General features: G+C 34.1%; 1 protein-coding gene across 7 annotated transcripts in view; it reads right to left on the bottom strand.

Moving 5' to 3' along the window:
* Positions 1-14331, bottom strand: part of Ubr3 (ubiquitin protein ligase E3 component n-recognin 3) — a 217801-nt gene that overhangs the window by 117489 nt on the left and 85981 nt on the right. For 4 of the 7 annotated variants that reach the window (XM_087200088.1, XM_087200084.1, XM_087200107.1 and 1 more), the window contains exons 20-23: positions 7911-8052; positions 2517-2621; positions 943-1116; positions 614-646 (exon numbers count right to left, since the gene is read on the bottom strand). In XM_087200088.1, coding sequence (XP_087056214.1) covers positions 614-646; positions 943-1116; positions 2517-2621; positions 7911-8052 — 454 coding nt within the window. The remainder of the gene's footprint in view (positions 1-613; positions 647-942; positions 1117-2516; positions 2622-7910; positions 8053-14331) is intronic. The other 3 variants (XM_087200096.1, XM_087200104.1, XM_087200113.1) reach the window with 1 other exon arrangement.

Genomic DNA, 14331 nt, shown 5'->3' with positions numbered 1-14331 from the left:
AGCTACATGCACTGAGGATTGCTTTTCAAAATGAGTCCAAATACACAATATGTAGAGTTTAAGATTTTATGGGCTCATCTTATCAAAGTAAATTAATTGCCATAGAAGCAAAACAAGTATTATTAAATGGACATGCTATTAAATTTATTTTTATTTAAGAAACAGTGGAGTCATTTTTAAGATGTTAGTAACTGCTGCAAAGCTAAATGTAAATAAATCCAAATGTGCTGCTATAACTGGTCCAAAGTACTTCTAACACTAATAAGAAAAATACATTATTAACGTCTCAGTATTATTTTATTTTTGAAAGCAATGATAATGCAAATTTTCTTTAAAATGAAGACTAAATAGCTTTGCTTTTAAAAAAACCACATAAATTAAAGAAACTTTTCAGGGGCTAGGGTGCTGAAGATAGAACCCAGGCCCCCATGTGTGCTGGGCAAGTACTGTAGCACTTAGCCCATGAAATTTGTTTTTAATTTGGCCATATTAATCAAACACACACACACACACACACACACACACACAAATACTTCAAAGTGGTTTTTTATTTTCTTTCTCATTTCCAGTTAAAGCCATGTTGCTAGTTAACACAAACATCATACACATCTACCTCTCTTTGAAGAACTTTAGGCGGTCGTGAATTCTGGCAGGTTAAAGGAAAAAGACTAGTGAGGCAGAAGTTGCTTAAATATATCAGAGGAAACACAAAATAATTTATAGTTATCTATAACCACATTTCTTTTTCCCTTGGGCTATCACAAGGTGATCCAAACAATATCTCCCAATATTTAAATATAAAGTGTTTTGGGACGGGGATTTAGCTCAGTGACACTGCACCTGCCTCACAAGCGCAAGGTCCTGAGTTCAATCCCTGGTACCGAAAAAAATAAAATAAAATAAAATAAATAAATAAATGTTTCTTTTTACTTTCACACTTACTTGTAACGAACCCAAGCTATCAGAGCTTGTACTTGCAGGTGGGTCTCTCTTCACTTCAGGAGCAGTCTCTGGAACTCTCACTCTAACATAGTTTATAAAGTGTCGCATGTTTGATACTAAGTTACTCCCAGGAAACCAACTGTCATGACATCGTTCTGGTCCATCCACTGATACCTAAAACAAAAACAACCATTATGAAAGCTTATCATTTCAGTTGTAAGGTACAAGGGAGATGTAACGAGCCCCCAAAAAATCATCTACTGCTTGTCATACTCCTAAATTCCTTTATAGTCTCATCTACAAATTATAAAGTAGATAAATAAAACCAAATTGAATAATAAATACAATAATAAATTTCTCAATAGTAATATGGCTAAGTTCAGTGAAATTATCAAACAACTAAAACACACATTTTCAATCTGGAAATACTTAACACTATAGTATACTTTCTTCCCTCCCCTATCGGCCAGTACTGGGGACTGAACTCAGGGCCTTCACATTGAGCTACATCTCCAGCCCTTTTTTTTTGAGACAGGGTCTCACTAACTCACCAATCTGCCCAGGCTGGGCTCAAACTTGTAATCCTCATGCCTCCAAATATTACTCATCACCCATTAGTAATAACACATAATATAGTTAAATAATGCTAGTTTGGACCAAGTATGGAAAAAAGCGAAAAATCAACCAAAAGTATGACCTAAAGGAATCTTAATGGCCTTTTAACACATTCACCATGGGGCTGAAATTCTTATGTCCCACCACCAAGGCAGCTTGAACTACCATACATGTGACTTCAAACACCAGTACATGCATGACTGTCCACTGAATAGCTTGTAACACTGTGGATACAAGCAGATCTAATCACTTTGATCAGTCTTTTTACTAATAAAATTAATAAAGAGCCCCTCAATGGGAGTCATGCATGCACCACCAGTGGTTCAAGCCAACAGGAACATGTTAATATCTGGGAAAAAAAAAATACAAGTTGATGCAGCTTAGAATACAAAGTAGTACCTAGGGTTTTTTGTTATTATGCTGTGTTGTATTTGTCTTTCTGGGTAGGAGATGAAAAGAATCTTACATTAGTAAAATTAATTTGTGGTAGCAATTGCTTTTTTGGAAGTACTTCTAAAGTCCTGAAATACATTAACAAGTTGTATTCTTAACTAACTTTAAACCTTCTCTCATTTATTTATTCCATTATCTTAAAATCTTGAAAGAATGTCCTACTCAAAAATAATCTTTGATCAAATTATTAGAATTAATCATTTTTACCATAATACCAAAATATATCAACCATTTCTTAGGTTAATTTTTGTGATGTGAACAATAAATCTCAAATTCTAAAATTCTATAAATAAAATAATTTCATAAGTATCAATGCAAGCTCTAAAAGATCTATATGTATTTGGAGACCAACAGGGCCTTTTCTGGTACTGGTAGTTCTTTAGAAGATCCTACATGAATGTGAAGAATTCATAAGTATATTTTTACATTGGTCTGCTAACAATTGCCTATAGCCAGATAGGGATGACATCCTATCTAAATATTTTAATATATAAAAAACAACTTACCTCTTCATCTGATTCATCTTCAGCAGAATTTTCAAGTCCTAATTCAATCAGATACAAGACCATGCAGAGTACATGTTCTGACAGATTTTGATGATCCATCAAAATCTTTAAAAAGGGGGAAAAAAATGACACAATTCTTTTTCCCACATACTATAAAGATTCAAAACATTTTAATACAGGTGAAAATAATCAAATATATAAAATCAGTATGTAAGGGAAGGTACATCTTGGTAAAAGAACTGAAACAAAAAACAAGTTTCCTTTACAGACTACACAGTACTTTAAGTACTATCTAGAAATAGTCTGCAAATTTCCTAAAAGTTAAGTCAAAGAGCCCACTAAAACCATTAACATAAATATACCATTTTTTAAAAAAATTTTGAGACAGGGTCTCATTGTGTTGCTCAGGCTGGTCTCAAACTTGTGGGCTCATATGATCCACTTCAGCTTCCCTGGGACTACAGGCTCATACCACCACACCCTTCTTAATAAAATAATGTAACAAGAATGGCTTACTTCCTAATTTGTTGACACTCTTGTCCTGAAGACAAGTATATCAGATAAGTAAATTTGTCAAATAGAATTCATGCAAATAAAATGTGATTACTTAACACAATGTCTAGCAGGTAACTGGAAACACAGATAAACATTTACAAAATACCAATGTTTTTTCAATTTGTCTTTTAAGATTCTGAGCCCCTGAGTATTGTACGCACCTGTATAAATGTGTCTGTTAAAATGTAGTTTATACAGAAAAGAAAAAGGTATCCAAGTGATAAGCAGAAAGAGTTCTCTGAGGAAAATGTGATAAATCTGACCTTACACAAGGATTACCTTATACATCTTACACAGAATTCCAGGGCTACTTACACCAATCACTCCTTCAGTGTGATAAAACTGACCACTAATAAGAAAATATCTAAAATACTGTAAGAAAAAAAATGACCTGGCAGCTGTCATCTTGTTCTCATTATGAAAATGCCACCTTACCAAATGATGAAAGGAACAAAGGAAAGGGTTCTGCAGGGAGTGGCAGGGTCAGTTATCAGTAAGATAGATGACAAAGGGAGGACAGACTCCAGAGATCACCAACCTTTTAGAGGTTTCAATGATAAACAGCTGGCTGCAGAAGGTTTACCTATGTTCACCACCCTCAGAAACTGCCCCAACATCTGAGGGGACTTAGGAAAGGACTTGGTCAATTAAGACCTAAATCCACTGTAACTAAAACTAAAGATTTTCATTTGCCTGACTTTCTAATGTTTACTTTCACTGTGGAGAGAGGGTCTTTCCATTCATTTCTTGGGTGGCATAATGGTCAAGAGCACAGGCTTTCAAACTCTTTTCAATCATGATTTTTTTTTCAGTAGCCTTCCTGTACATGAATAATAAACTCACTGAGAGAGAAATGAGGGAAACAATCCCTTTCACAATAGCATCCAAAAAAGTAAAATACCTAGGAATCAATCTAATGAAGGAAGTAAAAGACCTATACATTGAAAACTACAGTACTCTGAAAAAGGATATTGAACAAGAAATCAGAAAATGGAAAGATATCCCTTGTTCTTAGATAGGAAGAACCAATATAGTGAAAATGCCCATACTTCCAAAATTGTTGTACAGATTTAATGCAATCCCAATCAAAATTCCAACAGCATATCTCACAGAATTAGGAAAACAACAATCCTAAAACTCATTTGGAACCAGAACAGACCTCGAATAGTAAAGGTAATTCTGGGCAACAAAGGCAAGGCAGGGGGCATCACGATCCCTGACTTTAAATTATACTACAAAGCTACAGTGATAAAAATAGCATGGTACTGGCAAATGGAATAGACTAGAAAATACAGAAACAACTCCAGCCATACTCAGCTACCTAATCTTTGACAAAGGAGCCAAACACCTTCATTGGAAGAAAGACATAGCCTCTTTAATAAATGGTGCTGGAAAAACTGGCTTTCTACATGCCAAAGATTAAAACTAGACCTGTATCTCTCACCATGCACTAAACTAAAATCAAAATGAATGAAAGATCTAAATTTTAAAACAGAAACACTAAATGTGCTGAAAGACAGAATAGGTGAGAACTCTCAAAGACATTGGTGTAGGCAAAGACTTTATGAACAAAACCCTGATTGCACAGGAAATATCACAAAGAATCGACAACTGGGATCTCATCTTATTAAAAAGCTTTTGCACAGGAAAAGAAATCACCATCAGTAAAGAGACAACCCACAGTAAAGGAAAAAAATTTTTCCAGCTGTTCCTCAAAGGACTAATATCTAGAATATATAAAGAACTCAAAAAAATCAGACCCCCCAAATTTAAAGACTCAATCCAAAAATGGGAATCTGAAATGAAATGTAACTTCTCAGATAAAGAAGTAGAAACAGCAAATAGATGTATGAAAAAACATTCAACATCACTGGTCATTTGTGAAATGCAAATTAAAACAAGGCTAAGATTCCATCTCACTCTAGAAAAAATGGCTACTATCGAGAAATCAACCAACAACAAATGCTAGCAGGGATGCGGGGCGGCGGGGAGGGGAAGGAACCCTTCTCCATTATTGGTGGGAGTGTAGACTGGTGCAACCACTGTGGAAATCAGTGTGGAGATTTCTCAAAAAACTACAACTAGAGGTTCCATTCAACTCAGTTATTCCTCTTCTTGGCATCTTCCTAAAAGAATTAAAAGCATCATACCAAGGCAGCATATGTGCACCCATGTTTATAGCGGCACAGTTTGTAATAGATAAAGCTTGGAAACACCCCAGATGCCCATCAACTGATGAACTGATAAGGAAGATGTGGGTTTTTTTATACAATGGAGTATTGCTCTGCCATAAAGAAGGATGAGCTTCAGACATTTATAGCTAAATGAATGGACCTTGAGACCATACTCTTAAGTGAAATAAATCGGACACACATGTTTAAATACCGCATTGTTTCTCTGGTGTGAGAAACTGAAAATGGAAATAAGGACTAAAATGTATAACAGATATTAGGAAATGAGAAGAAAATGTTCAAATGGGCAGGGGAACAAGGGAGGAGGGAGGAGGGAGGGACAAAGGAAGGTAGGGACAAGAAAAAAAGTGAAAATAGGAAAAAAATGGAAACAAAGCTTTTGTATATGGGGGGGTGGGATACAATAAAATAAAAAAATTTTTTTAAACATGATTTTTTAACACAAATTCTGTTGGTGCCTATTTGACCTACAGTTACATATTTTGGCCTTAGTTTTCTCATCTCTAGATCTGGAATAATAGTTCAGAATTGTTGTGAGAATTACATGAGTTAACATCTGTCATTTGCTTAATATAGTTTCTAACAATTGCTGCTCCAGGACAGAAGATTCAATGATGTTAATGGTGTAAAGAACAGGAGCCACAGAAAGGAGGAACTGAAGGCCAGGAGTCAACAGAGGTTGTCCTTTCTAATCTACATTTTTTTTTATTCCACTACAGTACACTGGGAATCAAGGCTCAGCCATACACCCAGCTTGTGTTAGCAGATTTCAGACTCCAAAGCCATGCTTATCATTATTATACCAACTTTTCTTAAGAAATAAAATATTTTTAGGTAAGTTCAAATAAATTTTTACTTGAAATCCTGTGATATCACACAGGATGTCATTATTTTAACTGAGTAATTTAAAAGCTTGAGGGGGATCCCTTTACTAGGTCCTGTAAAACTAAAACTGATTTTTCTGGGATTTAGCTCAGTGGCACCGCACCTGCCTCGAGTTCAATCCTCAGTAAAAAAAAAAAAAAATTTATATACACAAATTTAAAAAGTTAAAAAATAACTTGCAAATCACTTGAAGTTAGGCTTCCTTAATTTTCCTAAACTATTAATTATTACTTATAGCAGCACTCAACTTTACCATTTGAACTAGTTATCTAACCTCTAAAATTCAATTTTCATACTAACAATAATAGAACTCTCACTCAAAGACTTCTGCTAAAATTAAAGTAATACCTACAAGGATATATGATGCATTTTTTTACATCTAGCACTAAGAAAACCTTTAAATAATGCTTGCTATTTTAAAAATAAATACAAATAGGTTTTCAGTAAAAAACATTCTATACCTTTTAGTGATGAAAAGAGTATTTTAAAACACTTTAATGAATACTCTTAGAAAGTAATAAAAATAACTTCTTTTTTTATAAAATAACTTTTCAAGGCATTTTGTGAGACACTGATTGAAAAGCTTATAACATTTAACTTTTTAAAGAGAAATTTAAAAATTAGTCATGAATAAGGCTAAAAGGAAGAGGGGTACAAAAATTTAAAAGCATTATTTCACTATAGAGCAAACATTAGGGAAAAAACTAAAATGACTACTTAACTAAAAATTTTTTCTTTGTTTATTTGTTTTGAGACAAGGTTTTGCTATATAGTTTAGCCTGGGTTTGAACTCACTATGTAGCCTGGGCTGGCCTTGAACTCATGGCAACCCTTCCTGCCTCAGCCTCCCACATACTGGAATTACAAGCACGCACCACCATGCCTAGTTTATTTAATTTTAATGTATACCATCTTAAATACTAAAAAATAATTGTACATGGTAATTGGAAATCTATATAACAAATATGCTTAATTATCTTTGAATTTCTTTTAACTTTTAATTTTTCAGATTCGAAATAAATAAACAATAGGTTTTCTTTATATCTCATTGTATATTTGTGATGTTTGCAGTTACATATGTTTATAGTTATTTTATCTATATAACATTGAGTATAATTGTTTTATCTTCCATCCCTTATCTAGGTAAGATCACAAAAATCCCAGGTAGGTAGAGATCCCACAATATTATATACTTCATACAACTTTTGAGGCCACAATTAATATTAGCCAAATAAGTCGGTCTTGCACAGGAAGACCCAAGAAAAAAACAAATTCTAAGTAAGAAGTAAAACATTTTTTTTTGTTTGTAAGATGTTTACCAAAAACAAGTTTTTGAGGCCTCCTCATAGGAGCCCACTCAAATCCCTCTATGCCACATTCCTAATCAGAGGCCAAAAGGAGAGAGACCTAAACCAAGGTCACTGGCCCAAAGGCTGCTGTCGTAGAGGGTTGGGGGCTTGCTTAGCCTCTCTGTTCATTTAATAACTCTTAAAGTTTTAGAACATTTCACTTCTTGTTCTACAGAAGGCATAAAAAAATACTTCTATCTAAAGCTGAAAAAGATAAATAGTTTCTCACAAAGAAAGGTGTAGCCATTTTGATATTTTCAACTTAGAATTCACATATATGCGATTACAACTTCCTTATATACCTTTGATTTATAAATACACTTTATCAGTGTACGTGAATATTATCCCTAGGCATTTTTATTTGAATATTATGAAAATAAACCTTTATTTTTTTATTCAAATTACTACTGTACCTTGTAAAGTAGAGTGAATAGCACAATGTGTAAAGTTTTACAGTGCAAAAGTCTCATGAGACCTTTATAGCTAGGATGAAGTGATGTCCTTTTCTTATAAGGAGGCCAGGGATTTCCAGGGAATTTTCCACTCTGTTTTAAACTGTAAAAATAAAATAGAACTAAAATTAGATTACAGACTCAAAATTAAACTTTGATTTAAATAACAATTTATAGACATCAATTTCTAACTTTTCTACATAGTTGCTTAAAAATACCAGAGGGCCAGGGATTTAGCTCAGTGGTTTTGCCGCCTGCTGCACAAGCACAAGGACCTGAGTTCAATCCCCAGTACCAAAAAACAAACAAACAACAACAACAAAAAAAACCAATCAGATATCTATCCTCTACAAATAAACATAACCATTCTCTTTTTTATAGGATAAAAATGCATAGAAAGAGCCAAGTTATATTAACTGTTGTAATTCTATTACTTTGTTATGAAATTGTACTGTTTTTCATAGATAAACAATTATTTTTAAAAAGACCTAAGCTGAAAACTAGAAAGAAATATGAAAGTAAAATTGCTAAAAATAGGACAGGCACAGTGGCATGTGCCTGTAGCCCTGGCTCTTCAGGAGGCTTGAGACAGGAGGATCACTTGAGCCCAGGATTCAAGAACTGCCTGGGCAACATAGTGAGACTTCTAAATCCAAAAAGAAACCAGAAACAGCTAACAGAAAAAAATGAACAACAACAAAAATACAAAATAAACTACTCACCAATAGAATTTCCTATTCTAACAACAGAGCAAAATAGATGACTTGAAAATTCTCCTACCACCAATGGCTAGAAAAACTGTATAAAATGTAATCTTTTGAATACATATTTGAACTCACCAAAACAGTGGGGTTTTCTACTATCAGAAAAAAAAGGAATAATAAGCTGTAACACTGTGCCAATGGTTTCATCCTTGAACAGGCACAGGACAAGTTGTTGGGCTCAAACAAGGCTCAGAGATAGAACTAAGATCCCTACACACACACACCCCAAAGCTGAGACCTTTGAAAGTGTTTGACCTCAATGAGGAAGACAACTCACAAGCAGAAATAAGAAATTTGTCTCTTTTGGGATGGAAGAACAACAGACTCCCCGTGAAGATAATAATTACAACTTGGTGGCAAACAACAGCAGACTCAAAACACAAAAGGCAAAATTTGACAGAATTACAAGGGCAAACCGACAAATCCACAACTGTTGTTAAGGATATTAATATACTTCTATCTGAGAGTCCAAAAAAGTAAAATTTTTTAAAGTAAAATTTTAATTTTAACATTAGTATTTCAAAGAATACTCTCAAGAAAGTGAAAAGTCCATCCACAAATGGTAGAAAATATTTCCAAATCATTTATCTGATAAGCCTACTGTTCAGAATACACAAAGAGGTCTTAAGACTCAATAATAAAAGTCCAATTTAAAAAATGGGCAAAGAAACCAGCAGCACCTGGTACCTGAGTAACTACAGGTGGAGAGGACTGGGTGAAAACTACCTCTCTACCACTGCCAACAGAATTTTGCCTGAAGAGCTCACAATGCTAAGCACAGGTTAAGGGTTTGAGAGCGAGGGGTTTAAAATCGTGGTATACAAGTTTAATTCTGAATCCCATGATCTTGTCTCCCACTCAGTTCAAAGAATAATGGCAGCAAGACCCTTAACTTCTGGGCATTATTTGAAGACACTTCTCTGAGAAATCAGACCAGAATAAAAAGAAGAAAAGATGAATTGAAAGCGTCTCAAGAAATCTACTTGCCTAAATCACCCTATATTAAAATTCAACTCTATAAGCTTCACCAGCCCAATCAGAGCTCTTGATAACAAAAAGCCAGAATTATCAGACATCTGAGGAATGACTCTCATATGAAAGCTAGAGACCAAACAATAGATAAAGAGGTACTATATAGACGGGGGGGGGGGGAATCTTACAAATAAAAAAAAAAAAACTATCACCAGGCGTGGTAGCATATGCCTGTAATCCCAGCTACACAGAAGACTGAGGCAGGGGGAGTGACTACATCTCAAAAAAGTGTGGTGGCACACACTTGTGATCCCAGATTTCTGGGATGCTTAGGCAAGAGGATCACAAGTTCAAACCCAGCCTGAGCAACTCAGCAACTTAGCAAGACCGTCTCAAAATAAAAAAATTGTAAAAGGCTGGAAATGTAGCTCAGTGCAAAGACCCTGGGTTCAATACCCAACATTGCAAAAGAGAGAGAGCAACAGAGAGAGAGAGAGACAGAATATGAATGAGAGAACGAATACCTACTGGGGAAAAAAAAACAAAAAACACTAACTACTGTAAACATACCAGAGAAGTGAACAGCATCTATTAGTCATAAAATGAATACCATAAAATTAACTTTGTATCTTTAAAAATCTGTCCCCTACACAACACTATAGTGATAAATATATAGATAGATAGATCGTTCAAAGCAATCCCAATAGCTTATAAGGAAATACTTCAACTATTTTATTGCATTTGGCAAAGAAAGGAAAATTTTTGGTTTTTGTTTCTTTGTTTGCTTTAAGCACTAGTCCCTAAATATCCAGCACCTAGATTAATAAAACATTAGAAAATAAAGGTTATATATTTGTTCAAGGCAGCAGGTAATACATCAAAAGAATTTTCAAAAGAATTAATGGAATCATGTAAATGAAATGCTATATGACAGCAAAAAGAAAAAAATTTGTGATTCAAACCAACTCCTAATTATTGACCAGTTAAGACAAAACTGATAAAGTCATATATCATACTTTCAAACATGGGGCAGCAGCCATTAAGTTTCAAGATGAGCTAGCAACAGAAATTATTAAAAAAAATTTACTTTCCATTTGAATATAAACAGCTACTATATAAAATCATCTTTGTTTTTGTGAAAGGCCTAGCAACCATAGTTCTAGCATGGCCATTAATAAGAATATTTAGTTGAGCTTCTCTGGGCCAAAACGTCTTCAAGCATATAAATATAACAATGACTGGGTAGTTTTCCAACTGTTGGTTTTCTTTTGTTATTGTTGTTGTTTGTTTTCTTTTTAAGAGCTGAACAATCCATTAAAGGGTATCTGGGAAGGAGCGTGGGAAGGAGGATGAGTCCCATCCACTTGGGCAGCCTTCTTTTGCTTTTGCCCCACCCCTCTCCCAGTGTGGGCCCATGAGACATTGTCATGGAACACGCACTAAACTGGAAGGGCTTTTCCAGCAATAACATCCTAAGACTCTGAACACCTAACATCACATAAAGCAAACAGCTTGTTTTCACTCCAATTCTCAGCACAAAAATTAAACGAACTTACTTTTCATGCATCAAACAAACATTTACTGACTGCCTACAAAGTGCCTTACACCAAGTTATAGATTCTGAGGATGCAATCGTTTTAGTTTATCAACCATTTCTTGCTATTATTCTTCAAAAGTCCCTACTATTGTCTTCCTGCAAATATAAATGGACCTAAGTAAAATCAGTTAACCAACTTTTTGTCCCTTAAAACCAAAAGACGAACAAAATGACCAAAAGCCAGTAAATCCTATAGTTTAGGTAATCTGCCAAAATAGTAGAGGTAATCTACTATTCTAATAAGAACTGGAACAAATGTACAGTAAAATATACCTCATAAAGGATACAGATGCTGTATTTTGCATAAACTGAATTTCAAAAAATTCAAATTTTACACAGAAATGAACACATTTCTTCACAGCTAAGTACACGAAATGTTTTGGGTTTTTTTTGTTGTTGTTGTTGTTGTTGTTTGTTCTGTTTTTTGAGATAGGGTCTTGCTATGTATAGTTAAGGCTAGCCTTGAACTCACTATGTAGCCCAAACTGGCCTTGAACTTGTAATGATCCTCATTCCTCAACCTCCCCAGTGCTGGGACTACAGGCATGTGCCACTCACAAAATGTTATCAGGTGAAAAACATGGCTTTCACATTGAATTTCAAAGATTAATTTACAAGAAAGGAAAGGATTTTAGAGTAAAGCTTAAAGTAAATCTGATCTTACTGCTTTTACTACAAATTTCTTTTAAAATATAGCTTTTCACCTGCTAAGAAACATAGCACTTCAGAAATATTTCTAAGAAAATTTTTTAAATTGTACAGAAAGTCAAAAGCCAAGTTGAGGAAAATGAGAGAATTAGGAAAAACAGGGCAAAATATAAAAATATAAAAAATTGATAAAAGTAGTTTTGCAGGCCGGGGATTTAGCTCAGTGGTTCCACCACCTGCCTCACAAGTGCAAGGACCCAAGTTCGATCCCCAGTACCAAAAAAAACAAAAAAATAAAATAAAATAAAAGTAGTTTTGTGAATACGATTTATCTGATTAGGTGAAGTAGCTATAAATCAAAATATGAAACAGATATATACAATAACACAAAATAATTAGGAAGCCCAGGATTCCTCCAAAAAAGTATACCTATATCACATATAGGTATAAATAACATATCACATATATAGAGTCTAAACCAGATTTCTCAACATTGGCACAAGTGACATTTGGGGTAAGATAATTCTTGGTGGTGGGAGACAGACCTAGCCAGTATTAGATGTCAGTAGCAACCCTACCAGTCTTCAGGCATTGCCAAGTTCCCTGGGAGACAAAAATCATCCATAGTTAAGAACCACTGCTCGAAAAGGGAAATAAACTGCTCAGAAATGAAAAGTTTGCTAAGTGAAAAATAAAAGATACAACTCTCTTTTTCTTTTAGATTATATGACATATAAGAAGCACCTAATAAATGAGTACTGTTAATAAAACTTCCCCTTTAAAATGGTTTACTTTTATTTTTTTTTCTTTTTACCCTGGGATAGAATTCAGGACCTTTCGCTTGCCAGGCACTTTTTTTTTTTGGTACTGGGGATCAAACTCAGGTCCCTGTGCTTGCAAAGCGGGCAGCAAAGGACACCTTCAAAGCTCTGACTGTCTCAGCCTAACTTCAGTCCAAATTGCTATCAGTTACAAAAATAAAAGACAATATTAAATTCACTATATATTTAACTCTTATATATTCAAAATGACTAACCACTAGCCAATACTATCACCACCCTGAAAAGGGCAGAACAACTTTAGACAAAGGGAAATTCACTTTAGGACTTCCATGCAAATACTTCCTCTCACCCATTTTTTAATTTTTCAACATGAACTACTCAAATTTCCTCATTCAACAAATATATTCTGAATGTCTACTATGTGCCAATGTTGAAACAAGTATTGAAGACGTATCTTCCCTCAAGGAGCTAAGTGTAGTAAAAACCTATAAGCAAAGAAAACATTACAAACACACATGAAAAGCATAAAAAAGGTAACTACGAAAACAGAAAAGAGAACCTCAGACTAGATAGTCTGAGATGCTAAACCTGATATCTATAATTACACTTTGATGGTTTTTCTGAAGATCAAATATATTTGCATAATTTAAAACTTGTTTTTGTAAATTTTAATTTAAACTTTGAAAAAGCACAAATAAGCTGGACATGGTAGTAAATGCTGTACTCCTAATACTCTGGGAGTCTAACACAAGAGGATTACAAGTTCAAGCCTACAAGACTTAGTGAGATCCTATCTCAAAAAGTTTTATTTTTAGGGGCTGGGGATTTAACTCAGTGGTTCTGCCGCCTGCCATCTGTCACAGGCGCAAAGACCCAAGTTCAATCCCCAGTAACCGCCCCCCAAAATTTATTTTTTGGTACCGGGGATCTAACTTGGGACCTTGTGCTTGCGAGGCCTATCTCAAAACTTTAAAGGTGGATGGTTTTCAATGTGAAGACCCTGGGTTAAATCCCCAGTATTACAAAAAGAAAAAGAAAACCACCAATAAAAGATGTTAATCTTCAGCAATATGATATTAAATACTATGGTTTAAAAAGAGATGGAAATAATATATTAAAAATAGCCCACAGTATTTTATACTTAAAATGTACCCATAAACTTAATGAAAATTAAAAAATAGCCCACAATTTACAAAAAGTATAAAATCAAATTCATTATAGATATCATTTGAAACTTATTTTCTGACATCTTCAACATTTTAAACTTCTTTTTAAATAAAATGGGTAAGTAGAATTCACTTTGTTTTGGCTATTTTCTTAGTTGTTAACACACCACTACTTTTTTTTTAGTTGTTAACACACCACTACATTTTTTGTAGATGTTAATTATCATCTCTGTTGTCAGACAATTTTATTTTCTTAGCTTGTGCCTCCTCTACTGGCTCAAAAGTAGAACACAAAATTAAGTCTCAAATTCTCTTGATCAAATAGTCATCAAATTTCTATATTTTGATTCAGAAATCATGTTCTACACAATTTACAACAAATTCTGGATAAAAATCTTAAGAAGATAACTTTCAGCTAAATTGATTTTTAAAACCTCTAGAATTGAGAGTATA

The sequence above is a fragment of the Heterocephalus glaber genome, unplaced genomic scaffold (genome assembly GCF_053883595.1).
Source record: "Heterocephalus glaber isolate CG9 unplaced genomic scaffold, H.glaber_assembly_v1.0 deba00000347, whole genome shotgun sequence".
NCBI classification, from domain to species: Eukaryota; Metazoa; Chordata; class Mammalia; order Rodentia; family Bathyergidae; genus Heterocephalus; species Heterocephalus glaber.
Note: the sequence above shows the minus strand (reverse complement) of the source record. Positions and strands in the feature narration are given on the sequence as shown.